We start from the raw sequence: 27,556 nt of genomic DNA on the forward strand, positions 1-27,556 counted from the left end.
CTGCTTTCAAAGCCAATATGACAGTAAAGAAAAAATTTATATAGCACAAACACTGTGGATGATACACTTCCCTTGCTTGATGCAACAGTAGAAGAAATTTATCAGTTTGCAGTAGAGCTTAAGTAAATACACCAAAACATAAAATTTACTGTTGAGCATGAAACTGATAATGGCGTAAATTTCTTGGATCTAAAAATTGGTAAATACAATGGTAAACATAAATTTAAAATATACAAGCAACCCACTACAAATGATGTCACAATGAACAGCTCATCATGTCACCCCGATCAAACATAAAATGGCAAATTATAAAGCGATGTACGTAAGAATAGAAAAAATCCCACTGGACCCTGAAGGAAAACTACAAGAATTAAAAACAATCAAACGAATGGCCCACAATAATGGTTACAGCTCTGACACCATCAATAAATTCACTACAGAAATAAAAATAAGTACAGTACCAAGATATTCTATGCGAAAAATATCAAAATTACTTTTTCCACAAACAATAAAATGACAGACAAAATTGCTCATAATTTAAATTCACGCCATGACTCTGACATTTATGAACTAAACTGTTCTGCGTGCCCCAAATTTTAGACTGGCCAAACTGGTAGGAGTTTCAATATATAATACTGAGAACATGTCGATGCTCTCAAGCTCAACAACAAAAATAAATCAACCTTCACTGCTCACTTGGTCAAACACAGAAAACACAGAGATGAGCATTGAAGAATACTTAGAAATATTACATTTTGCAGAAAAAGGAGTACAAATTGATTTGTTAGAATAATTAGAAATTACAACCACATTCACTGTAAACCTGACCATGTCCTGAATGATCAACAAGAATAAAGAAACAAAATGTACCTCCAAAATTTCAAATCACTCATAATTTGAAGTGACAGAAAAAAATAATAATTTACGGAGAAAATATTCTTCGCTGGCCATTACCAGCAGCTTTCAAACATAAAAATTAAACGTATGGCTTTAAAATGATCTTACCACAAATAATTATCTTTGCAGTTGGTCCGTAAGTTTACCATATCTGTACCCGTGGTCTAGGGGTAGCGTCATTGATTCATAATCAAAGCGTCTTTGGTCCCGGGTTTGATTCCCCCCACCGCCTAAATTTTGATAAATAATCAGCATTGGCGGCCGAAGACTTCCGGCATAAGAAGTCAGCCTCATTCTGCCAACGGCCTTGTCAAAGAGGGCGGAGGAGCAGATAGAGGTTCAGCGCACTCTCTTGTCCTAGGGGTGGGAAATTGCCCCTAAAGGCAGAAGAATCAGCAATGATCAACGACATGAGGATGCAGAAGGCAATGGGAACCACTGCATTAAAGACACGTAACGTGTATCAACAGGACATGTGGCCTGTATTTGAAGAAGTGTCATGATGATCTCTCCATTGGCAAAAGATTCCGGAATAGTCGCCCATTCGGATCTCCGGGAGGGGAATGCCAAGGGGGAGGTTACCATGAGGAAAAGATTGAATAATCAACGAAAGGATAACGTTCTACGAGTCAGGGCGTGGAATGTCAGAAGCTTGAATGTGGTAGGGAAACTAGAAAATCTGAAAAGGGAAATGCAAAGGCTCAATCTAGATATTGTAGGGGTCAGTGAAGTGAAGTGCAAGGAAGACAAGGATTTCTGGTCAGATGAGTACTGGGTAATATCAACAGCAGCAGAAAATGGTATAACAGGTGTAGGATTCGTTATGAATAGGAAGGTAGGACAGAGGGTGTGTTACTGTGAACAGTTCAGTGACTGGGTTGTTCTAATCAGAATCGACAGCAGACCAACACCGACAACGGTAGTTCAGGTATACATGCCGACGTCGCAAGCTGAAGATGTACAGATAGAGAAAGTGTATGAGGATATTGAAAGGGTAATGCAGTATGTAAAGGGGGACGAAAATCTAATAGTCATGGGCAACTGGAACGCAGTTGTAGGGGAAGGAGTAGAAGAAAAGGTTACAGGAGAATATGGGCTTGGGACAAGGAATGAAAGAGGAGAAAGACTAATTGAGTTCTATAACAAGTTTCAGCTAGTAATAGCAAATACCCTGTTCAAGAATCACAAGAGGAGGAGGTACACTTGGAAAAGGCCTGGAGATACGGGAAGATTTCAATTAGATTACATCATGGTCAGACAGAGATTCCGAAATCAGATACTGGATTGTAAGGCGTACCCAGGAGCAGATATAGACTCAGATCACAATATAGTAGTGATGAAGAGTAGGCTGAAGTTCAAGACATTAGCCAGGAAGAATCAATACGCAAAGAAGTGGGATACGGAAGTACTAAGGAATGACAAGATACGTTTGAAGTTCTCTAACGCTATAGATACAGCAATAAGGAATAGCGCAGTAGGCAGTACAGTTGAAGAGGAATGGCCATCTCTAAAAAGGGCCATCACAGAAGTTGGGAAGGAAAACATAGGTACAAAAAAGGTAGCTGCGAAGAAACCACGGGTAACAGGAGAAATACTTCAGTTGATTGATGAAAGGAGGAAGTACAAACATGTTCCGGGAAAATCAGGAATACAGAAATACAAGTTGCTGAGGAATGAAATAAATAGGAAGTGCAGGGAAGCTAAGACGAAATGGCTGCAGGAAAAATGTGAAGACATCGAAAAAGATATGATTGTCGGAAGGACAGACTCAGCATACAGGAAAGTCAAAACAACCTTTGGTGATATTAAAAGCTACGGTGGTAACATTAAGAGTGCAACGGGAATTCCACTGTTAAATGCAGAGGAGAGAGCAGATGATGTTGTTGTTGTTGTTGTTGTGGTCTTCAGTCCTGAGACTGGTTTGATGCAGCTCTCCATGCTACTCTATCCTGTGCAAGCTTCTTCATCTCCCAGTATCTACTGCAACCTACATCCTTCTGAATCTGCTTAGTGTATTCATCTCTTGGTCTCCCCCTACGATTTTTACCCTCCACACTGCCCTCCAATGCTAAATTTGTGATCCCTTGATGCCTCAAAACATGTCCTACCAACAGATCCCTTCTTCTAGTCAAGTTGTGCCACAGAGCAGATAGGTGGAAGGAATACATTGAAAGCCTCTATGAGGGTGAAGATTTGTCTGATGTGATAGAAGAAGAAACAGGAGTCGATTTACAAGAGATAGGGGATCCAGTATTAGAATCGGAATTTAAAAGAGCTTTGGAGGACTTACGTCAAATAAGGCAGAAGGGATAGATAACATTCCATCAGAATATCTAAAATCATTGGGGGAAGTGGCAACAAAATGACTATTGACGTTGGTGTGTAGAATATATGAGTCTGGCGATATACCATCTGACTTTCGGAAAAGCATCATCCACACAATTCCGAAGACGGCAAGAGCTGACAAGGGCGAGAATTATCGCACAATCAGCTTAACAGCTCATGCATCGAAGCTGCTTACAAGAATGATATACAGAAGAATGGAAAAGAAAATTGAGAATGTGCTAGGTGACGATCAGTTTGGCTTTAGGAAAAGTAAAGGGACGAGAGAGGCAATTATGACGTTACGGCTAATAATGGAAGCAAGGCTAAAGAAAAATCAAGACACTTTCATAGGATTTGTCGACCTGGAAAAAGCGTTCGACAATATAAAATGGTGCAAGCTGTTCGAAATTCTGAAAAAAGTAGGGGTAAGCTATAGGGAGAGACGGGTCATATACAATATGTACAACAACCAAGAGGGAATAATAAGAGTGGACGATCAAGAATGAAGTGCTCGTATTAAGAAGGGTGTAAGGCAAGGCTGTAGCCTTTCACCCCTACTCTTCAATCTGTACATCGAGGAAGCAATGATGGAAATAAAAGAAAGGTTCAGTAGTGGAATTAAAATACAAGGTGAAAGGATATTAATGATACGATTCGCTGATGACATTGCTATCCTGAGTGAAAGTGAAGAAGAATTAAATGATCTGCTGAACGGAATGAACAGTCTAATGAGTACACAGTACGGTTTGAGAGTAAATCAGAGAAAGACGAAGGTAATGAGAAGTAGTAGAAATGAGAACAGTGAGAAACTTAACATCAGGATTGATGGTCACGAAGTCAATGAAGTTAAGGAATTCTGCTACCTAGGCAGTAAAATAACCAATGACGGACGGAGCAAGGAGGACATCAAAAGCAGACTCGCTATGGCAAAAAAGGCATTTCTGGCCAAGAGAAGTCTACTAATATCAAATATGGGCCTTAATTTGAGGAAGAAATTTCTGAGGATGTACGTCTGGAGTACAGCATTGTATGGTAGTGAAACATGGACTGTGGGAAAACCGGAACAGAAGAGAATCGAAGCATTTGAGATGTGGTGCTATAGACGAATGTTGAAAATTAGGTGGACTGATAAGGTAAGGAATGAGGGAATGACTTCCATGGTACTAGAGGGAGCTGTAGAGGGCAAAAACTGTAGAGGAAGACAGAGATTGGAATATGTCAAACAAATAATTGAGGACATACGTTGCAAGTGCTACTCTGAGATGAAGAGGTTAGCACAGGAAAGGAATTCATGGCGGGCCGCATCAAACCAGTCAGTAGACTGATGACCCCCCCCCCCCAAAAAAAAAAAAACATTCTTTGGCACATCAAATCAGCAGCCAATGTAAACAAAGGTAGCTCTTCTCTTATATTTAGTTTATCTCGAAACCACGGAAAACCTAAATCAGGAGGGCTGGATACGGGTTTGAACCATCGTCATCCCAAATGCGAGTCCAGTGTGCTAAACACTACACTGCCCCACTCAGTAGATGTAAAGGAGAGATTTTCATGATATAAGTACAAGTTCACTGTACAGAGCTGATATACAATGTAAAACCTTTTGTAAATTATGTAATCAATAAAACTTGGTTATACTTTAGGGCACAACGTAAGCCTTGCCAAGAAATCAATGCTACCATCTGACAATGGGCTCAAACCTGGAACTAGTAATGGTACAGTAAAATCATTTCCAAAAAACTTGTGGCCTGTTGCTGTATTTCCTACCATGTAATTCATGACAACAGCTGTGGTGTTCTCTAACCATAATGGATAAAAATGTGTGAAAAGAAAATTACGACTAAGAAGATGTGCAACTGCCCTGCTACAATGAGGAAACAATGATAAAGATTGAAGAAAATGAGCCAAATGATATAACAATAATTCAAATTTTGGTGATGATGTCACACTATTGGCCAACAGCATGGACGAGGCTACTCTACAATATTGTAGCAAAAACCGGCTTGAGGGTCAACATACAGAAGACTGAGCTCATCACCAATATCAAGCAGGCTTCTTCTACAATCCCACTAGGAAACAATACTATCTGTAAATTTCCTGCAGTCAAATACTTGGGAGAATGGATCTCAGCAAGAAGCCAGGTGCACCAAGTTAGAGAGGGCCTATCATTCCTGTAAGAACATCTATACCTCCAAGTACCTATCCAAGAACATAAAGCTGAAGCACTACAACTCAATAGTAAAACCCTCTGCACTCTATGCCTCTGCGTGCCTCTCGATGAATCGAAAGGGCCCACTCAGGAAACTAGAACTTAAAGAGAGGAAGATCCTGAGGAGAATACTAGGACCCATAAGAGAGGAAGATGGTACCTACAGAATCAGGCAAAATAACAAGCTCTACGAAGATCAGGAAGACATAGTCACAGGTATGAGGAAAAGACAGCTGACCTTCTATGAGCACATGACCCACCTGAATCACTCCAGGTTCACCAACAGGATCCTCAAAGTGACAAGTAAGGGGACAGCGTCCAAAGCCAAGTGGATCGTCTATGTTAAATCAGACTTAGAGGAACTGCAGATCCCATTAAAGACAACTGAGAACCAAACTCAATACTGGCAGGCCATCCTGCAGGTAGTCTTCCCACTGTCTCTCACAAGCAAGAAGTGTACAGGCACCACCAGACCTAAGGGGACTAATGAGAGGAAGCAGGCTCACAGCCAGAAGATGAAGGCCAAGAAAAAGCAGAAAACCGTAGCTGAGAGTTAAGATGAACCCATGGTCCCTAGTAGGCCAAAACCAAAAGAAAAAAAGTCATTGAAATTTACACAATCAAACCCTCCTACACAGATACAGAAGTATAAGACATGTATATAGTATTCCTAGAAGTAGAATGAAAGTTCCATTGAGGATAAAACCATTAAAGACAGAGCACCAACTAACACTGCGCGAGAATGGAAAACCCAGTAGGCTTGTTCTCAATGGAATCATCGTAGAATTCATTGTAAGATATTTGGGAAATCATCGACATTCAGTCTGGGTAGATGAAAAGTAAAATGAAAGAAGAAGAAAAATAGGTAGAAGGAGAATACAAACTCACAATCATGTGAGAAAAAATGAAGCAGTGGGAAAAGATAGGAGATGGTTATACTCTGGAAGAACTTGCCCTTGGAAATCAAGGCATACTGGTATAACATAGAATATAGGAACAGCAACTGGCTATAAAAAATAGTAGCCAAGTGATGTTTAGTCGCTACATGGGTAAATATCAGACCACATATCCAAAGTACAGATGTACACTCATAGGCCAAACCCAACACTGAGGCTCATAGAAGCTTGGAGAACATGCAACGCATTTCTGCATTATCTACGTACACAAGTTGGTGACAGTGGAGCACAGCATCTTCAAGGAACAGACATTCAACTTCCGAGACACAAAGATGTTCTATTGTGCCAGGGTTTTCTGGGATTCTCTAATCACAAAAGCAGTAAAAATAAAGAGTGCATGACATGTGGCCAATCCCCTACTATTTGGAACTTCCACTTTAGAGTTTTTACCATTGGCCCTTCTAGTGTGATTCTGAGAGAAGGAAGATAAAACCCAAACCAGATAAATAGCAGCATCCAACAAGATCCAGACATTAGGTCAGATGAAAAGCAAGAAGCTTGTTGAAACTTCATTCTGAAATGAAGATATTACTCAGTTGTTAACCTTTGTTGGTCCTAGGGACTTTTGGATTTTTTATACCTCTGGTAATGTGGCAATGATTTGTATATTTGCAACATGCCTTACATCAGCCAGTTCAAATACTGAAGGAAGGCAAAGGCATACCATCACCAATAAAGCATTGTGGCATTCAAATTGAGTGCTGAGAACAGCTTTAAAAAGAAAGCACAATCACATGTTACACTGAGTCACATTTGATTTCAATCAATCCAAAACATATCAGGAACTTTAAATAAAGATACTAATGATGACATGCATCCGATCTGCAAATAATTTCAAAAAGGTCACAACTGAGGGACTACATTCCAATAGTAGCAAGTATGGAAACAAAAAATAGTTTGAAATCAATTAAGAAAGCCGTTAGGGAAACAGAAGACACGCCATTCTTACATAGCTGACAGTCTACTAGTTGGTGCCTGTTAAACATTCCAAATACAAAATCAAGAGTTCAGATACAGAGCATGTTGCTGGTGGGATATGCATGGTCGGCAGTGTTACATTTTGACAAATAAAGGTGATATGACTCTTGCCCCTTTGGCCACATTCCCCCCCCCCCCCCCCCCCCCCCCCCAATCCCACCCCAACCTTATCCTTTACCGAGAACAGACCCTGTTACAATTTCCTTTCATTCTCATTTGCTGTTTACTTTCCCTACAGCAATGTTTTGTCTTTACATTAAGTCACTTTTTTCTTACTTTTGACTATTTGACACTTTTTCTATTAGTGCTTCTGCCTTAGAACCACACTAAAAACCTCTCTTTCTGCCACTTATTCTGCTTGTGTGTTGAATATATATTTCTTTTAACTTCTCAGATCCAGTTTTTGTTGTCAATTTACTTTCCCAGAGATTCTCTTTCCTTGGCTTATTTGCATTTATCATGTACAAATGCCCACAAAATACCGCATATGCACGAATATAGGCTGTGTACAAATGTAGGCAATACCTAAACTTTTGAAACAAGATTACAGTAAAAAGTAAATCTCAAATGTATGCCATACTACTAAATTGACCTCCAATTACAGGGTATTACTACTAAGTACATGATGCAGACACTAAATTATGTTGGCACCCAACTTAACAATTGAGCAACTTCAAGTTATCAGCTATGAATTATGCAAACGGACATGGGAAATAGGAAGCCGAATGTAGATTTCATGTAGATGACAAAAACATTTGTCAGTGGTATAAAACTGAAGAGAAACACTAAAAAGTTCAAAAAGTTGGTGTACATTGCGAGGGCAAAACTGCAAGTACCCCGATGAAAAAAAAAATGCTTGATTCTGTAGTTCAAAATAGGAAATATGAGTATGCTGCCACAACTGAAATGATTCAAATTGAAGGCTCCAAAATAGCACATACCGGTACAATAAACATTTCACCAATGGTATTTAAAGTTTTGAATGGATGGGTCTGACACTTTATGCAAAAAAGTGACCTATCTGTTCATTGCAGAACTAGAACTGCGCAAAACCTGCCTCAAGGTTACAAAAATAGTTTCTTATCTTTCCAGTGTTATGTGGTGAGCTTTGATGCAGAAGTTATTTATATCCCGAAATAGGGAATTCAGACCAAACACCACTGGTCTATTTTGATATGCCAAACTACAGTAAACTAAGTAAAGTAGCAGAGTATAGTGGGCAAATACATATATGTGGCACTGAAAAGCATACATGCGATGCTGAAAAGCACTGCTGGAGTGGTTTCTTTTTTCAAGGATAGTTACTGTATTTGCAAACAATCTACAGGTTTTTCTGCTATTTTCTTCATATGCCTTTCACGGTTTATAAAAATAACTACAGTAACTTGCAATGGTATTAATTTCAACCCACAAGATATGTGAACATGTTATTTTGCAAATGACAATTTATGATCTAAAAGGGGAAAAATCTATTATATGTCGCACCATAATTTTTCGAGCCAAAATTTACGAAAAACAGTGCTGCCTATATTCTCACAAATACTGTATCAGTTTTCTTTTCCTTATTGGTTTGTATTTTGACATTTTGCAATTCTTCCTTAATTCCCCCCCCCCCCCATGAACCATGGACCTTGCCGTTGGTGGGGAGGCTTGCGTGCCTCAGCAATACAGATAGCCGTACCGTAGGTACAACCACAATGGAGGGGTATCTGTTGAGAGGCCAGACAAACATGTGGTTCCTGAAGAGGGGCAGCAGCCTTTTCAGTAGTTGCAAGGGCAACAGTCTGGATGATTGACTGATCTGGCCTTGTAACAATAACCAAAACGGCCTTGCTGTGCTGGTACTGCGAACGGCTGAAAGCAAGGGGAAACTACGGCCGTAATTTTTTCCGAGGGCATGCAGCTTTACTGTATGATTAAATGATGATGGCGTCCTCTTGGGTAAAATATTCCGGAGGTAAAATAGTCCCCCATTCGGATCTCCGGGCGGGGACTGCTCAAGAGGATGTCGCTATCAGGAGAAAGAAAACTGGCGTTCTACGGATCGGAGCGTGGAATGTCAGATCCCTTAATCGGGCAGGTAGGTTAGAAAATTTAAAAAGGGAAATGGATAGGTTAAAGTTAGATATAGTGGGAATTAGTGAAGTTCGGTGGCAGGAGGAACAAGACTTCTGGTCAGGTGACTACAGGGTTATAAACACAAAGTCAAATAGGGGTAATGCAGGAGTAGGTTTAATAATGAATAGGAAAATAGGAATGTGGGTAAGCTACTACAAACAGCATAGTGAACGCATTATTGTGGCCAAGATAGATACGAAGCCCACACCTATTACAGTAGTACAAGTTTATATGCCCACTAGCTCTGCAGACGACGAAGAAATTGAAGAAATGTATGATGAAATAAAAGAAATTATTCAGATAGTGAAGGGAGACGAAAATTTAATAGTCATGGGTGACTGGAATTCGAGTGTAGGAAAGGGAGAGAAGGAAACGTAGTAGGTGAATATGGATTGGGGCTAAGAAATGAAAGAGGAAGCCGCCTGGTAGAATTTTGCACAGAGCACAACTTAATCATAGCTAACACTTGGTTTAAGAATCATGATAGAAGGTTGTATACATGGAAGAACCCTGGAGATACTAAAAGGTATCAGATAGATTATATAATGGTAAGACAGAGATTTAGGAATCAGGTTTTAAATTGTAAGACATTTCCAGGGGCAGATGTGGACTCTGACCACAATCTATTGGTTATGACCTGTAGATTAAAACTGAAGAAACTGCAAAAAGGTGGGAATTTAAGGAGATGGGACCTGGATAAAATGAAAGAACCAGAGGTTGTACAGAGTTTCAGGGAGAGCATAATGGAACAATTGACAGGAATGGGGGAAAGAAATACAGTAGAAGAAGAATGGGTAGCTTTGAGGGATGAAGTAGTGAAGGCAGCAGAGGATCAAGTAGGTAAAAAGACAAGGGCTAGTAGAAATCCTTGGGTAACAGAAGAAATATTGAATTTAATTGATGAAAGGAGAAAATATAAAAATGCAGTAAATGAAGCAGGCAAAAAGGAATACAAACGTCTAAAAATGAGATCGACAGGAAGTGCAAAATGGCTAAGCAGGGATGGCTAGAGGACAAATGTAAGGATGTAGAGGCTTATCTCACTAGGGGTAAGATAGATACTGCCTACAGGAAAATTAAAGAGACCTTTGGAGATAAGAGATCCACTTGTATGAACATCAAGAGCTCAGATGGAAACCCAGTTCTAAGCAAAGAAGGGAAAGCAGAAAGGTGGAAGGAGTATATAGAGGGTCTATACAAGGGCGATGCACTTGAGGACAATATTATGGAAATGGAAGAGGACGTAGATGAAGATGAAATGGGAGATACGATACTGCGTGAAGAGTTTGACAGAGCACTGAAAGACCTGAGTCGAAACAAAGCCCCCGGAGTAGACAACATTCCATTGGAACTACTGACGGCCTCGGGAGAGCCAGTCCTGACAAAACTCTACCATCTGCTGAGCAAGATGTATGAAACAGGCGAAATACCCTCAGACTTCAAGAAGAATATAATAATTCCAATCCCAAAGAAAGCAAGTGTTAGATGTGAAAATTGCCGAACTATCAGATTAATAAGCCACAGCTGCAAAGTACTAACACGAATTCTTTACAGACGAATGGAAAAACTAGTAGAAGCCGACCTCAGGGAAGATCAGTTTGGATTCCGTAGAAATACTGGAACACGTGAGGCAATACTGACCTTACGACTTATCTTAGAAGAAAGATTAAGGAAAGGCAAACCTACATTTCTAGCATTTGTAGACTTAGAGAAAGCTTTTGACAATGTTGACTGGAATACTCTCTTTCATATTCTAAAGGTGGCAGGGGTAAAATACAAGGAGCGAAAGGCTATTTACAATTTGTACAGAAAGCAGATGGCAGTTATAAGAGTCGCGGGACATGAAATGGAAGCAGTGGTTGGGAAAGGTGTAAGACAGGGTTGTAGCCTCTCCCCGATGTTATTCAATCTGTATATTGAGCAAGCAGTAAAGGAAACAAAAGAAAAATTTGGTGTAGGTATTAAAATCCATGGAGAAGAAATAAAAACTTTGAGGTTCGCCGATTACATTGTAATTCTGTCAGAGACAGCAAAGGACTTGGAAGAGCAGTTGAACGGAATGGATGGTGTCTTGAAGGGAGGATATAAGATGAACATTGACAAAAGCAAAACGAGGATAATGGAATGTAGTCGAATTAAGTCGGGTGATGCTGAGGGAATTAGATTAGGAAATGAGACACTTAAAGTAGTAAAGGAGTTTTCCTATTTGGGGAGCAAAATAACTGATGATGGTTGAAGTAGAGAGGATATAAAATGTAGACTGGCAATGGCAAGGAAAGTGCTTCTGAAGAAGAGAAATTTGTTAACATCGAGTATAGATTTAAGTGTCAGGAAGTCATTTCTGAAAGTATTTGTATGGAGTGTAGCCATGTATGGAAGTGAAACATGGACGGTAAATAGTTTGAACAAGAAGAGAATAGAAGCTTTCGAAATATGGTGCTACAGAAGAATGCTGAAGATTAGATGGGTAGATCACATAACTAATGAGGAAGTATTGAATAGAATTGGGGAGAAGAGAAGTTTGTGGCACAACTTGACCAGAAGAAGAGATCGGTTGGTAGGACATGTTCTGAGGCATCAAGGGATCACCAATTTAGTATTGGAGGGCAGCGTGGAGGGTAAAAATCGTAGGGGGAGACCAAGAGATGAATACACTAAGCAGATTCAAAAGGATGTAGGTTGCAGTAGGTACTGGGAGATGAAGAAGCTTGCACAGGATAGAGTAGCATGGAGAGCTGCATCAAACCAGTCTCAGGACTGAAGACCATAACAACAACCTTAATTTTGCGGCTTCTTTGCTTCATATCGGACCTAAAAGTTTCCATGTGATTCTTCTCTATAACACTTCTAGTTTATCTGATGTACACTTCAGTAACAGGCATTCACTTGGGTAAAAGCATTGCATTTTCACAGTCATATTCCATACTCTCTTTCTCTTTGTGTATCTGTTTTCTTGAATTCTTTCTCCTAGATGTCTGAACAGTGCCTGTCTATTTGACCTACGTCTCTCTGTAAAAATGTTGGTGTAATTTTTATTGAAAGGATAATTTGGTTTTCTCCTTATTTTCTAATAGTGTAATGTACCAGAGCCATTACCTTGGCCATTTTATGAATGACAAGAATGCATATGCCTATCACTTGGTAATGAGTATAGTACGCAAAATAGTCACAGTTCACAGTAAAGTTTACAACTTGGCCAGAAAGATCATAAATCCATATTTTATGGCTGCAGTATTCATAATGGATAAATCATTCCAAAAACTGAGCAAAATTGGTAAATGAAATACAAGGGAGTGTTTGTAGCTGATATACAACATCAGGGAGAGCTTGACATATTATCTCATTAAGTGGCTAGCTGTGGTCAGAGTCTCCTGGAGAAGAACCATACCACACACAGAATTTAATGATGAAATCAATTATAAATGGTGATCTATCCATATGACTTACCCCAAAAGAAGCACCCACAGGTCTTCTCAGCCATTTCGGCGGTTTTCGTAAGTCAACAGTGACTTGCTGCTGAGCTGGCACTGGTGCCTGAACATATGTGTCCATCCCTGGAAATGAGTCTGCTATCTGGAAGAGAATACGCAGCTTTATAAATGTAATTTCTCAGTGCTACACAAAGCCATTACAGACAAACTTCAAAATCAGTCAGGCATTTTTTTTCTGTAACTATGAGAGTTGGAAGACTGCTTTAGCTTATCTATAACAGTACATTTAAAAAAAATGTTTTGTCTCTTATATTTAACTGTGTGTCAGATGTATTCATTCCCTTTTGAATGAGGTAGGTTCAAATTTGTCTCTACATGAGTAACATTTACTAACCTTGGTGCTGGTTTGAGCTTGCTGTGTACCTCCAGTGAGTGAGTACACACTTACATGTCCATCAAAACTAGAGCTTGCAATTAGTGCCGGATTCCTCGGGCACCATGAAACATCAAAGTGCCACTGGTTTGTTGTTGCTATGTCACACACTACCTCACCACTCTGAAAAACCAAGTAAACACAGATTTTGAAGCAGATTTACTGTATATCAGCACAGACACATTACTCCTATTACTACTGATAATAATACATTTAATATCTCATAAGAATAAGTAGAATGGACGTATTAGGAGCTGTATAAAAATGGAACAACCATACATAAATCCCAATCAATTTCAAAACTGCATAATGATTGCTGACAAGTGGACATGGAGTTTAGTTGCGAAACCAGCTACATGAAATTACACAAGGTGGACTACAGAAATTCTTTGCTGGGTTCATGATACACAAATGGAAGATACATAGACATTATCAGGAATCAGCAAGATAAATATGAAGGTGATAGACAGAATATCATAATGTCTGAAAATGCCATTTAGCTATCCACAAACAGCAGAGAAATGAGCAATGATGATCTAAAAATCTGGATGTAGCAGTTCACAATATTCAGTCTGATGTTAATTTTGTTATGTTGCAGTATCAATATGCTGTATAGCACAGATACTAAGGAAACTTACTTGTCATATGTAAAACTCAAAAGAATAATTACTGATACAACCACAGAGAAATTTTCAATAAAATTAAGTTTATTTCAGTCGACACTCGCAAAATTGTTTAGTGCTTATACTGGTTTCGACTGTCTCACTCACTATCAATAGCCCATAAGTAATGCACGCTGATGACTGTGCCAAAACATGCTAGGAGTCACCATTTCAATGAGTCACCTACTAGAGGACAATATTCATGGGCTACTAGCCTTTTACTTGCAGTTTCAGTTGTGAATGCGAACAGCTCATATATTGTACACATCTCTTCCTCCCCCTTCTCTATCTCCATCTCTTCTTCCCACCTCTTCCTTTTCCATCTGCTCACTACCCCTCTCCATCTCCCAACTGCCTCCTACACCTCCCACTTCTATTCCCTCTACTCTCTGTTTATTTCCTCCTCCCCCTCTCTCTCTGAGAATCTAATTCTCCCCCTCTCTTCTCTGTCCATTTACTACTCCATCACCTCTCTCTGTCCATCTCTTCTTGCCTCCTCTCTTTGTCCATCACTTCAGCCCACACTCTCTAATCATATCTTCCTCTCCCCTCCCTCTGTCCATATCTCTCTCTCTCTCTCTCTCTCTCTCTCTCTCTCTCTCTCTCTCTCTCTCTCTGACCATCAACCTCCTCTCCACTTCCTACTCACATCTCATCTGCAACCCCCCCCACCCCCCCTCTCTCTCTATCCTTCCTCATCCCTCTCTCTGTCTATTTCCTCCGGCCCTCTCTCTATCCATCCCACCCTCCTTTACACTCCCCCCATCCACCTCATCCTCCACCATCTCACACTATCCATTTTCTCTCATGCCCTCCATCTCGTCAACCAGACCAATCCATATGGGCACCTATTGCACGACACACTAATATTGCCACACAAAGTGTCTCTGCCCCTCTCTCTGACCATCTCTTCCTCCCACCTCTCTTTGTACATCTCCTCCTCCTCCTCCTCCTCCTCCTCTCTCTCTCTGACCGCACCCTCCTTGTCCCTATCTCTCTCCTCCTTCCCCCTTTCTCTGTTACATAATTCCCCTCTCCCACAATCCATCTCCTCCCACTCCCTCTCTTCTCAGCCATGCCCAACCATAATGTGAAACCCTTGCAAAACACTGATATGCTAGGCCAAATCTACACCAACACACCTGTTGCGCAGGGCAGCATACGCATCAGGGGCTTGAAAAATATTTTTTCCCCTGCAAATCAGGTCAATATGGCGGGCTGATACTATTCCCACATAAAACACCTGTCGTGCAGTGCAGTCTCCATGGTACCTGACTACCTGACTGACATTGTTTGGTCTGATGAGGTGACATTTAAACTGAATTGAACCATCAATTGCCATAACTGTCTGAGTTGGGCAAGAGAGAATCCCTATGTTAACCAAACTGGGTTGTCGGTGTGGTGTGGCATGGCGGGGTGTGGTGTGGTGTGTCTGTCAGAGAGCTTGTAAGGCCATTCTTTTTTTAAGAAATAGTGACAGGTGTAAAGTACCTTACCATGTAGCGGCAACGAATTGATGTTCACCAACTGTGCCAAGCTGAGGCAATAATTGGATGAAATATTTATGGAGAGTTGGATTTGCCAAGGAGGAAGTGTTGAGTTTCCACCAAGATTTCCTGATCAAATCTGTTAGACTTCTCTCTGGGGGTAATTCTGAAGGACAACATTTAAGAGAGAAAGTAATGTATGCTGGATAAAATAAGAGAGGTAATTGTGACTGCCTGTGAATTCATCCCAGCACCATCTGTAACACACGTGTGTTGATCTGTACTGCAGTGTTACAGAGCTGCGTTGCTGCCGATGGAGGAAATTTTGAACATATTTAACAGTAAAACATCATCAGTAATACCATGACTATCTACGCGACTTAAAAATTTCTAACTTTTGTTCGCGTTATTAAAGTTCAAACAGTGTAAACCACTTCATGGGTCACCCTGTGTATACTAGACTTTTCTCCACAGCTTTTCCCCCATACGCATTTAACACACATATTGTACACATCTCCTCCTCCCCCTCTTTGTGTTCACCACTTTCTTCTCCATCTTTCTCTCTTTCTCACCTTCCTGCCTCCATCTATCCATCTCCTCTGGCCCTCTTCCTCTTCCAAACAACATTCCCCTGCCCCTGCATCTCCCCCTCACCCCTCTATCTGCCATCTCCTCCTATCCCCCTCTCTGTCCATCCTCTTCTCCCCACTCTGTCTATCTACCTCTCCTCCCCCCTCTTGCTGCCTGTCATCTCCTCCATCACTCTCTCTAACCTACACCTCCATCCCTCTCTTTACCCTCCCCTCATTCCCCCTCTCTGTCTGTAACCTCCTGCTACCCCTCTCCATATCCACCTCCTCCTCTTCCATCCATCTCAACCTTCCCCAACTATGTCCACCACACATACAGTCCCTGCAAAACAGGTCAGAAAAACAAACTGGTACTGCCCCCACAACACACCTATCGTGCAGGGCGGCCTACACACTGTGGGCTGGAGAAACCATTTCTTGCTCCCCTTATTCACAGGTTGCCTTGCAAAGCAGATTGTTATGTCAGGCTGATACTGCTCTTATACAACATTCCTGTTGGAGAAGGCAGCTACATATCAGGGGCTGAAAAAAAATAATTTTTCCCATAACCCTGTTCCCATGGCAGCTAGCTGATTCTAACACACACACACACACACACACACACACACACACACACACACACACACACACAGCTTTATGTACAGGGTGATCAGATACACTTTGAAAAACTTGTATGGGTGTTGAAGGGTAGGTTTACTGTGAAAAAATTTAAATAACTTGCACCATTTATGACTTAATTTAATTAATTAATTAATTAATTAATTAATTAATTGAAGTTAGCCAAGCAATGCGTTGAATGCACAAATTCAAGTGGCCCACCAGAGACTGTGTCGCAAATTGAATTCTTCATTTGGTTTTCTACAACTGAACAAGATAGCAGTACAAAATTTGGACATGTGACAGCAGTAACAACCAAACCTGAATCAAAGGCTGTGCAATCTCGTGCAGTATCATCTACACTACGAGAACAACTGACAATTTATCTGGCAAGCTGCTTGAATTTACATGTGCAGCCACCTGACTGGATAATTTCAATGCTAATTAACCTTGGAGCGGAATTATGGACAAAAAACTTTTTTTTTCAGCCCCTGACGTGAGATTTTTAGGGGAAATTTACATGTGTATTGAAAGGATAGGCTAATAGGAAATGGAGATGGTGTATTTGTCGCAGTAGACAAGAAATTAAAACACACTGAGTAGAAATTTAAGCTGCATGTGAGACTGTTTGTGCAAGACTCGGTATCAGGGGTGGGGTAAAATGATAACTGGATCGTCCTATCGTCCACCAGACTCATGTCCTGACTTGGATGTAAATTCCCCAATCATAATGTAATTATTGGTGGAGACTTTAATCATCCAAATATTAACTGGGAAAATTACAGTTTTGTTAGTGGTGGGGGGCACAATAAGACATCTTGTGAAACATTACTATATGCCTTTCTCTTGAAACAATCGACAACAGATAGTTATGAACCTCCCTCAACATGGAAATATACTGAATCTAATGGAAACATACACACCTGACCTCTCTGAGGCTGTCCACATCTAAAGTTATATCAGGGACCATTACGTGGTTGTGGCAACAATGATTACCAAAGTACAAATGACAACTAAAACAAGCAGAAAGGTATATATTTTGAGTAAACTAGCTAAACAATAAGTCAAACATAATGAGATATCTTTAACAGAATGATCTCCTCAATGCCAACCAGCATGGATTTTGAAAACATCAATCATGTGAAACCCAGTTCCCACTTTCCTCACGACACACTGCAAGCTTTGGATCAAGCAGTCAGGTAGAAGCAGTTTTTCTTTGTTTAAGAAGGGAATTTGACTCAGTACCATACCTACACTTTTTAAAGCATGATCATATGTGGTATTAAGTGAAATTTGTGACTGGATCAAGGACTTTTTGGCAGAGAGGATGCAGCATGTAATCTTGGATGGAGAGTCATTGTCAGTTGTAGAAATAGCTTTGGGGAAGTGTGCTGGGACCCTTGCTGTTCATGTTGTTTTAATGACCTTGTTGGCAATAGTAACCTCAGACTGTTGTACACGATGCAGCTACCTATAATGAAGTAATATCAATGAGTCGTCATTGGAATCAGCCCACTCATACAAATACCTTAGTATTTGTAGGTATGTGAAATGGAATGATCACATAGGCTCATTTGTGGGTAAAGCAGGTGGTAGACTTTGATTTACTGGTATAATACAGGCCAAATGCAATCAGTTTACAAATGAGATTGCTTACAGATCACTCGAGTGACAAGTTCTAGAATACTGTTCAAGTGTGTGGGACCAATTCCAAGCAGGACTAACGCGGATATTGAGAGTACACAGGAAAGGGCAGCACTAATGGTCACAGGTTTCTTTCATCCATGAGAGTGAGTTCACAGGGGCGCTTAAGGAACTGAACTGGAAGCTGATATGAAACTTCTTGGCAGATTAAAGCTGTGTGCTGGACCGAGACCCGAACTCAGGACCTTTGACTTACGCGGGTAAGTGCTCTACCGACTGAGCTACCCAAGCACGACTCACGCCCCGTCCCCACAGCTTTAATTCCGCCAGTACCTCGTGTCTCCTACCCGAGTTTTGAAAATGGGTGTAAACTATCCCTAGAATGTCACGTGGGTCACATTGACCTCGCTAAAAGGTTCCAGAAAACTTAGACTGTAGCTTGGCCCTTGAGATTTAGTGGAAGGGCCAGTGTGACCCTTAGCCTAAAATGTTTGAGGTGCCTACTATAGATGATTGATCAGTATAAGAACAGAAATCACATGGACAACTGCATGGTGATGGAGATTCAAGGAAAGTTTAGGTAAACAGCATGCTGTATACATGCAAACTAGTGCCAATGACAATGATGAATGAGATGAGAAATAACATACTTGAAACATTTTACGTGAAAATTATTTACAAAACAATGAGACTTCCTACATATATTATAATTTATAATTCTAGAAATTCTGTTATCCTGTTTTCTGAAAATTTAACAGATTTCTTTGTACAAGCAGCTAATATACACAAAAAAGCAGCAGCTCAAATGTAATACCTACTGGAAGGGTGCTGTTTGGATTCCAGCATAATATGCGATTGTCTTTGCCGCAGCTAACAAGCAGATCAGGGTCCTGAGCACACCACGCAATTGACAACACTCCTCTGAAATAGAAAATTACATGCTTATAGTTACTAACATATATGCATACTGGAAACCCTCAGCTTCTTAGAAACATTGCAATATGATTCAGAAAGCTAAGCACAAGTGGTTTCTGGAAACTCAGGAGCACTTTCAAAAAAAGCATAAAAAATAAACAGTTATGACTTAAGACTAAAATGAAATTGAAACAATCGGGAGATTTACTCCGAAAGCTAACAACTTTCTTTCTCTTTGGTGTGTGCCTATCAACGATAACACTTCTGCTAATCAGTAACCTGCACTCCTAAATTATTTACATTCTGCCCGACCTAAGTCATATTTACTGCACGTCTAGCTTAAATTAGGAAAAAGAATCTGATATGGAGATGAAAATAATTAAAGATAAAGATTAAATTCAAATTTTAGTGGACTGGTCATAATCAGGATCAATTCAATATCCCAAGTTATACATATTATGATTTTTACAAAGTACTGTCATTGTAACTGATCCATGACTGATGTACAAAAAGTTCCCTCCAGGCAAAGAAATCAAGACTGAATTTTTGTTATAATCTCATTGGTCATACAGGTTTCCGGATGCCCTGAGGACACACAACCTTCAGCAGATAAGACCTTGCTTAAATTCAGCAAGTCACTTCACAATCATCTAAAATGAGAGATTAAAAACTGATGTTGAGACACATGTTCTGTACCTGTTGTGCTGAAACGTTACAGGCAAGGGACTTCACCACATCCCGTAAAGCAAATTTTCCTGTTCGTTATATAAACCTCCACACTATGATAAAAAAGTACAAGTAAATTGCTGTAGTTTAAAACTGCACTATCTAATGGTCATTCTTTCCAAAGATATTTACCACATTCCTGCCATTTCTGCATTATGCTGATAATTCTTAGACTGTCCCACTTATAACAACCATCCATGTGAATATGGCGGTTAAGTTTTATGAGGCATTACAAAGTGAACACCACACCACACCCAAATACACCAGGAATGGCTTTTACTGTGAATAAACTAATAAATGTGTATTTCTATTTAAATGGACACTTATACAACAAACAGTGCTGAAAGTGTCATGTATTTATCAATTTTAATCCCGATAAACACTGGAGAAATTAGAATTCACTAGTGCACACAAAATAACTTGCCCCTTACTTAAGTTGAAGTCACAGGAGAGGAAGGACGGAAGATTAGTGTTTAATGTCCTATTGACATCAAAGTCACTAAAGACAGTACAGAAGCTCAGACTGCGGAAGGATAGGGAAGAAAATTGTGCATGCTCAGTCAGAGCAACCATCGCAGCATTTGCCTTACGCGATTTACGGAAATCAAGGAAAACCTAAATCTGGATGGTCAGATGGTGATTTGAACTGACATCCTCCCGGATGTGCAGCAGAGCAGGGGATCATGTTAGTGTTGGGGTTCCACTACCATCGCATGCAACAAGGATGGGGCAGTTAAACAGCTGATGCCTATGCACGAACGCATATCTTACAGACCTTCTAATTTACATCTGGAGAGTTGGTTAATGATAGTATTAATAATAACTCAACAAATACAGTTGTCCAAAATCAGCAATCTCTGTCTAGATTACTTTTACCCGTAAATCCTCGTTTTGACACCAGCACACATTCAACCAGAGCGATTCTCCTTATTCAGCTAAACTGTTCTGAGGTATTCAGTTTTACTTTGCTAACCAAATCTAACTTTGAAATATAGTAATAGTAACTGTACATTTATTTTAATATGACCATTAGACAAAGGGACAAAGGACATGTGCTAAAACTTATATAGAATGATAAAACCCACTGTCACGTATAAAACGTAAAACTAAATTAGCCAATGAGGCATTGTCAGCTAAAATTAATGGCAACGAGTCCAGTAACTGAAGAGTCCATTGCAGGGTAGCCAAAGACGAACAGCTCACAAGGATATGGGCCACTGTCAGCCAGGTGCCGCACCAACACTGAGGTGGGTCATCACGGCGCAGGAGGTAGCCGAGTGTCACCCAAGTGTACCCAATGCGGAGCCGGCAGAGAACCACAGAGTACCTGCGAGAGGCCCACATGGAGGATTGCCACACATTTGTAGTCTCCTTAATGGCACGCACTTTGTTGTACGTGCTGAGGTTATGCCATTTCGTCTCCCAAAGTCGCAAAACCTTGCAGCGTAGTACTGAATGTAAGTCAGTTACCGAGAAGCCAATCTCCATAAGCGGTTTCCGCGTAGCCTATTGGCAAGTTCATTGCCTGGGATTCCCATGTGACGTGGATTCCAGACAAACACCACTGAACGATCGGACCGTTCCATGGCATAGATGGACTCCTGGATGGTTGTTATCAAAGGATGGTGAGGGTAGCATTGGTCGAGAGCTTGTGGGCTGCTCAAGGAGACAGTACACAGAAGAAATGACTCCCCAGGGCATGAACGGATGTTCATAGCCACCAGCTCAGCAGTTAACACTGCAGCCATCGGGCAAGAAATGCTGTTCAATATGTCCTCCATGGACATACGTGAAGCCGATGTGAGCATCAGCCATCAAGCCGTCGGTGTAAACCACTTAGTGGCTTCGGTACTTGTCAAGAATCGAGAGGAAGTGGCAGCGGAGAGCTGTGGGGCTGTGTGAAAGATTCAGGCAAAACTGCAGCCTGAGTGTACATCATGGAGGTGTATGTGAATGGACCTAAAGTATAGGTGATAAAGGCAAGGACTGCAGTTCAGAAAGACGGAATCGGACACAAACTGCAATTGGAAGCCCTGATCTGGGCCACTGATGCGGGAGCTGAACCGCTGTGGGTGGGAAAAGGAGACTTTGATTCAGATGTGCAGGAGAACTACAAACATGTGCTATGTAACTGGCCAGCAGTTGTGCACACCTAACCTGCAATGAAGGCACTCCGGCTCCCACAAGGACACTGGTCACTGGACTCGTCCTAAAAGCTCCTGTCGCTAGGCGAATACCACAGTGGTGCACTGGGTCGAGTAAACGCTACACTGAGGGCACTACTGAACCATAAATCAGACTCCCGTAGTAAAGATGGGATTGAACAAAGGCTCTGTAGAGCTGCAGCAGCGTAGAGCGATCTGCACCCCAGTTGGTGTTGCTCAGGCAGCAGAGGGTATTGACGTGCTGCCAGCACTTCCACATAAGCTGACAAAGGTGAGAAAGCCAAGTCAACTGGGAATCAAAAACCAGTCCTAAGAATTGATATGTCTCCACTACAGTGAGTGGATCGTCATTAAGATAAAGTTCTGATTCTGGATGAACGGTACAAAGCCGACAGAAATGTAGAAGTGCCAAAAACTGGAAACCATAGGCTAGAGCCCATGACTGTGCCTCATGGATGACTCCCTGTAGGCGCTGCTCAGCAACACCAGTACGGTGGAGCAGTATGAAATGCACAAGTCATATGCATACAGAGAAGGTGAGATGGACAGCCCTACAGCTGCTGCTAGACCATTAATGGCCACTAAAAATAGAGACACTCAATACAGAGCCCAACGGGACCCCATTCTCCTGGGGGAACTATGGGAGGCACCAACTTGGACACAGGAAGTACAAAGCAACAGGAAATTCTGGATTAAAATCGGGAGTGGGCCTCGGAGACCCCACTCGTATAATGTGGCAAGGATAAAAAAAAAATAAATAAATAAATAAAAAAAAAATAAAAAAAAAGCAGCAACCAGGTGTTGGTGTCTGGAAAAAGCTGTTTGGATGGCAGACTCTAGGGACACAAGATTATCAGTGGCAAAGCAACCCTGGCAGAAGCCAGTAGGCCACACAACTCCAGGACCCAATCCAACAACCGACACACCATACGTTCCAGCAGCTTACAGACAACGTTGGTGAGGCTGATGAGCCGATAGCTATCCACACCAAGGGGGTTTTTGCCGCGTCTGAGCACCGGAATGATGGTGCTCTCCCGCCATTACGATGGAAAGACGCAATCACACCAGATTTTGTTGAAAATGACGAGGAGATGTCGCTTGTAGTCAGATGAGAGATGTTTAATCATCTGACTGTGGATCCGATCTGGTCCAGGAGCTGTGTTGGGGCAATGTGAAAGGGCACTGAGGAGTTCCCACTCTGTAAATGAGGCGTTATAGGATTCACTGTGGTGTGCAGTAAACGAGACAACTTTCCCTTCCAGCCGCCATTTGAGAGTGCGAAAGGCTGCGGGGTAATTCTCCGATGCAGAGGCTCAAGCATAGTGCCCAGCAAAGTGCTTGGCAATCGCTTTTGCGTTGGTAGATAACACGCCATTTATTTTAACACTGGGAACACCTGTTGGGATCTGGTACCCGAAAACATGTTTCACCTTTGCCCACACTTGGGAAGGTGACGTATGGCACCCAATGGTCAAGATGTATCTTAACCAACACTCCTGCTTCCATCATTTGATAAGTTGGCGAACGCGAGCACAAAGCCGTTTAAAGGCTATGAGGTGCTTCAGGGAAGGGTGCCGCTTATGCTGCTGAATAGCTCGCTTATGCTGCTGAAGAGTTTGCTTCAGTGACTTCTGGTGACCACCGAGGGACAGTCTTCTGTCAGAGGCACCTTAAAGAGCGAGGGATCGTGTTTTATGCCACAAAAACGATTTTGGTAGTCACCTTCTCAACCATCACATCGATGTTCCAGTGTGGAGGAGATTCAACGGTGATAGCAGAGGTGAAAGTTTCCCATTCCACCTTGTTTAAAGCCCATCTCGGCAGGCGTCCGTGGGCTTGATGCCGGGGCAGTGACAGGAAGATGGGAAAGTGGTCACTACCACATAGGTCGTCATGTGCTCTCCAGTGGATAGATGGGAGAAGTCCTGGGCTGCAAATGGATAAATAAATGGCCAAGTAACTACCTCCAGCCACACTGAAACGTGTGGTGGCCCCCGTATTTAAAAGGCAGAGGTCAAACTGAGACAGTAAAGTTTCGACATCTCTGCCTCGGCCAGTAAGCATGGTGCCACCCCACAAGGGGTTATGGGTGTTAAAATCTCCCAAAAGTAGGGAAGGTATAGGGAATTGATCAATCAATGCACTTAATACATTCACGGATACTACACCATCTGGAGGAAGATATACATTGCAGACAGTTATTTACTGTGTCGTCATTCTGACAGCCACAGCTTCAAGAAGGGTTTGAAGGGGCACAGGTTCACTACAGACTGAGTTTAGGACATTAACACAAACTCCATCTGACACTCAATTACAGTCGCTATGGTTCCTGTAGTATCCCTTATAGCTGTGGAGGGCAGGGGTCTGCACTGCCGGGAACCAGGTTTCCTGGAGGGCGTGGAGAAAGCAGGTGTAAAGCTTAACAGTTGCCATAGCTCAACCAGGAGGTGGAAAAAACCACCACAATTCCACTGCAGGATGACTTCATCGTGAGACTTGGAAGGCATGGAACATTCAATGAGGCAGTCTACACCTCAGGGTCACCTGCTGCCACCAACTTCTTGCCTGAGCAGTTTACATCCATTGTGTTTGAGGGTCCAGTGAGATCTAGGTCCGCAGCGGACGCCAGAATCTCCACCTCATCTGCAGACACAGGGCTTGGAAGTAGCGGTGGTGTGGGTGCACTGTAATTCCTTGGTCTTGGGGGCCTTCTTTTGGATTTCTCTCACTGTTCCTTGGGTTTCCCTGACTGGGAGGACTTCACTGATTCAGTCTCCGGGACTGAGGATGAGCGTGAAGCTCTGCAACCAGCTGCTTTTGGGCTCTTCAGCCACTGGCGGGTGTCATCTTTCCTACTAGCAGAAACCTGGGAAGGGAGTGACCCAAGGGACCCCTTCCTAGCGAGAGCAGCTGAAGAAGTTGTACACTTCTCCTTTCTTTTTGGAGAATCCTGCAGTCTGGCGAGCAAGGCGAATGGTGCTCTCCACAGCTGACACAGATCGGAAGAGGGGCACATGGAGTATTGAGATACGATGGGCGTCCAAAATCTCAACATGTGATGCTGTAAGTACAGCGGGGAGAGATATGACCAAACTTCCAACATTTAAAGCACTGCATCAGGGGAGGGATATAGGTTTTACAGCGGTAGACCATCACCTTGACCTTCTCAGGCAATGTATCACCCTCGAAGGCCAAGATGAAGGCACCGGTGGCAACCTGATTATCTTTCCGACCCTGGTGGACATGCCAAACAAAATGTACACCTCACCATTCTAAATTGGTGCGCAGCCCATCATCGGACTGCAACAGAAGGCCCCTGTGAAATATGATACCCTGGACCATATTTAAGCTCTTATGGGGCATGATGGTTACAGAAACATCCTCCAGCTTGTCACAAGCGAGTAACGCCCGTGACTGGGCAGAGGACGCTGTTTCGATCAAGACTGACCCAGATCTCATTTTGGACAAGCCCTCCACCTCCCCAAACTTATCCTCTAAATGCTCAACAAAAAACTGATGCTTCATCGTCATGAAAGATTCCTCATCAGCTCTCGAACATACAAGGTACCAGGGCGAATAAGAGCTGCTGCCATCCTTAGCTTGATGTTCCTCCCATGGTGTGGCCAGGGAGGGGAACAATTTGGAGTCATTCTTCTGTGCATTGAATTGAGCCCATGAACGCTTACAGACTGCTGGTGTTCGACCACCAGCAAGAGATGAAGTACTACGCTTCATCACGTGTCATCCACCCTGATGCCACCCACTCTGACCAGGGGCCCTCCCCACAGGCACCAGCCAGCCCCAGCAAAGACCGCCTGGCAGGATGGCCATTGCTGGGAGTCCCGATGCCCCAGGAGGACGGGCATCTACCCATTGGCATACATGGGGAAGTAATGGCACAAACATCAGCAGAGGGATCCCTGTGTGGTCAGAGGGCTACAACCAACAGGGTACATGGTGGCCCCATCACAACGGACTGGCTACTGTGCTGAATATCAGGTGCAACCAAGCAAACAAGTCCATTATCATCATCAGCAAAGAAAAGATACTGCATAGATGATGGGAAAATATGCACCTAGGAGGGTGACCTCGCCCAACAGTTGGAGAATGAGCAGAAGTGCAGATCCATGTTGACGAAGGATGCCTTAGGTCTCAGTGCATGATGAACACGATGCACCGTGCAAGGCATCCTTCCCCAATTGGCTCGCTCTTCGGGAAGATTTTTGAAAAATGGAGGTCAAACCCTACAGGGGACCATCAAAAAGGCTGAAATGTGTGAGACTCCTTTTAGTCGCCTCTTACGACAGGCAGAAATACCTCGGGCCTATTCTAAGCCCCAGGCCTGTAGGGGGGCCATTCCCGGCAGTCAGTGTTTTATACTCCTGATGACAATGGCAGAGCAAGTCACTGAAAGCCTGAGTAATATATTCAAAGAGATGTGGGTTGTTAACTGAGAAAATTGATTGGAATAGACTATTTGAAATTCTGAAGGTTGCAGGTATAAAATATGGGGAGAAAATGTTATTTATAGGTTTTAAAAAGGCCACACTGTGATTGTAAGAGTTGAAGGAATATGAAAGGGAAGCAGTGATTGGGAAGTGAGTGAGGCATGGTTGTAGCCTACTCCCTATGTTTTTAATCTGTGCATTGAGCAAGCAGTAATGGAAAACAAGAAGAAATTTCAGAAGAGGAAGTTAAGGGAGAGGAAATAAAAACTACAGGGTTTGTCCGTGACATTGTAATTGCGTCAGCGACAGCAAAGGACTTTGAAGAGCAGTTGTGTTGAACAATAGTGTCTTGAAAAGGGATTATATGATGAATATCACCAAACGTCATGGAATGCAGTTGAATTAAATCAGGTGATAATGAAGGAATTGGATTAGGAAATGAAATACTAAAAGTAGTAGACAAGTTCCGATATCTGGACAGCAAAATAAATGAGGATGGCTGAAGTACAGAGGATTTAAAATGTAAATTGGTTATATCAAGAAATGTATTTCTGGAAATGTGTAATACAAATTTAAGTGTTGTTATGTATTTTCTGAAGATATTTGTATGTAGTGTAGCCTTGTACAGAAGGGAAATGTAAATTATGAGCAGTTCAGACAAGAAGAAAATAGAAGTTTTTGAAATGTGGTGTTACAGAAGAATGCTGAAGGTTAGATGAGTAGATCGAGTAAACTAATATGGAGCTACTGAATCAAATCAGGGGCAAAAAGAAATTTATGGCATAACTTGGACAGTAGAAGGAATCGGCTGACAGGAATGAATTAAGTTAGCAGGTTCAAATAGATGTAGGTTGCAGTAGTTATGAAGGGGCTTGCACAGGACAGAGTAGTGAGGAGACCTGAAACAAATCAGTCTTCACTCAGAAGACCACCACAATATCGGCAGCAAACCATACATGAACGAAACTTTGAACACCT

At 42.0% G+C, this 27,556-nt stretch overlaps 1 protein-coding gene across 7 annotated transcripts in view; it reads right to left on the reverse strand.

The window, feature by feature from the left end:
• Positions 1-27,556, reverse strand: part of LOC126161371 (protein transport protein Sec31A) — a 154,667-nt gene that overhangs the window by 107,464 nt on the left and 19,647 nt on the right. For all 7 annotated transcript variants that reach the window (XM_049917142.1, XM_049917141.1, XM_049917146.1 and 4 more), the window contains exons 7-9: positions 19,143-19,245; positions 13,306-13,467; positions 12,928-13,053 (exon numbers count right to left, since the gene is read on the reverse strand). In XM_049917142.1, coding sequence (XP_049773099.1) covers positions 12,928-13,053; positions 13,306-13,467; positions 19,143-19,245 — 391 coding nt within the window. The remainder of the gene's footprint in view (positions 1-12,927; positions 13,054-13,305; positions 13,468-19,142; positions 19,246-27,556) is intronic.

This window comes from Schistocerca cancellata, chromosome 2 (assembly GCF_023864275.1).
Source record: "Schistocerca cancellata isolate TAMUIC-IGC-003103 chromosome 2, iqSchCanc2.1, whole genome shotgun sequence".
NCBI lineage: Eukaryota > Metazoa > Arthropoda > Insecta > Orthoptera > Acrididae > Schistocerca > Schistocerca cancellata.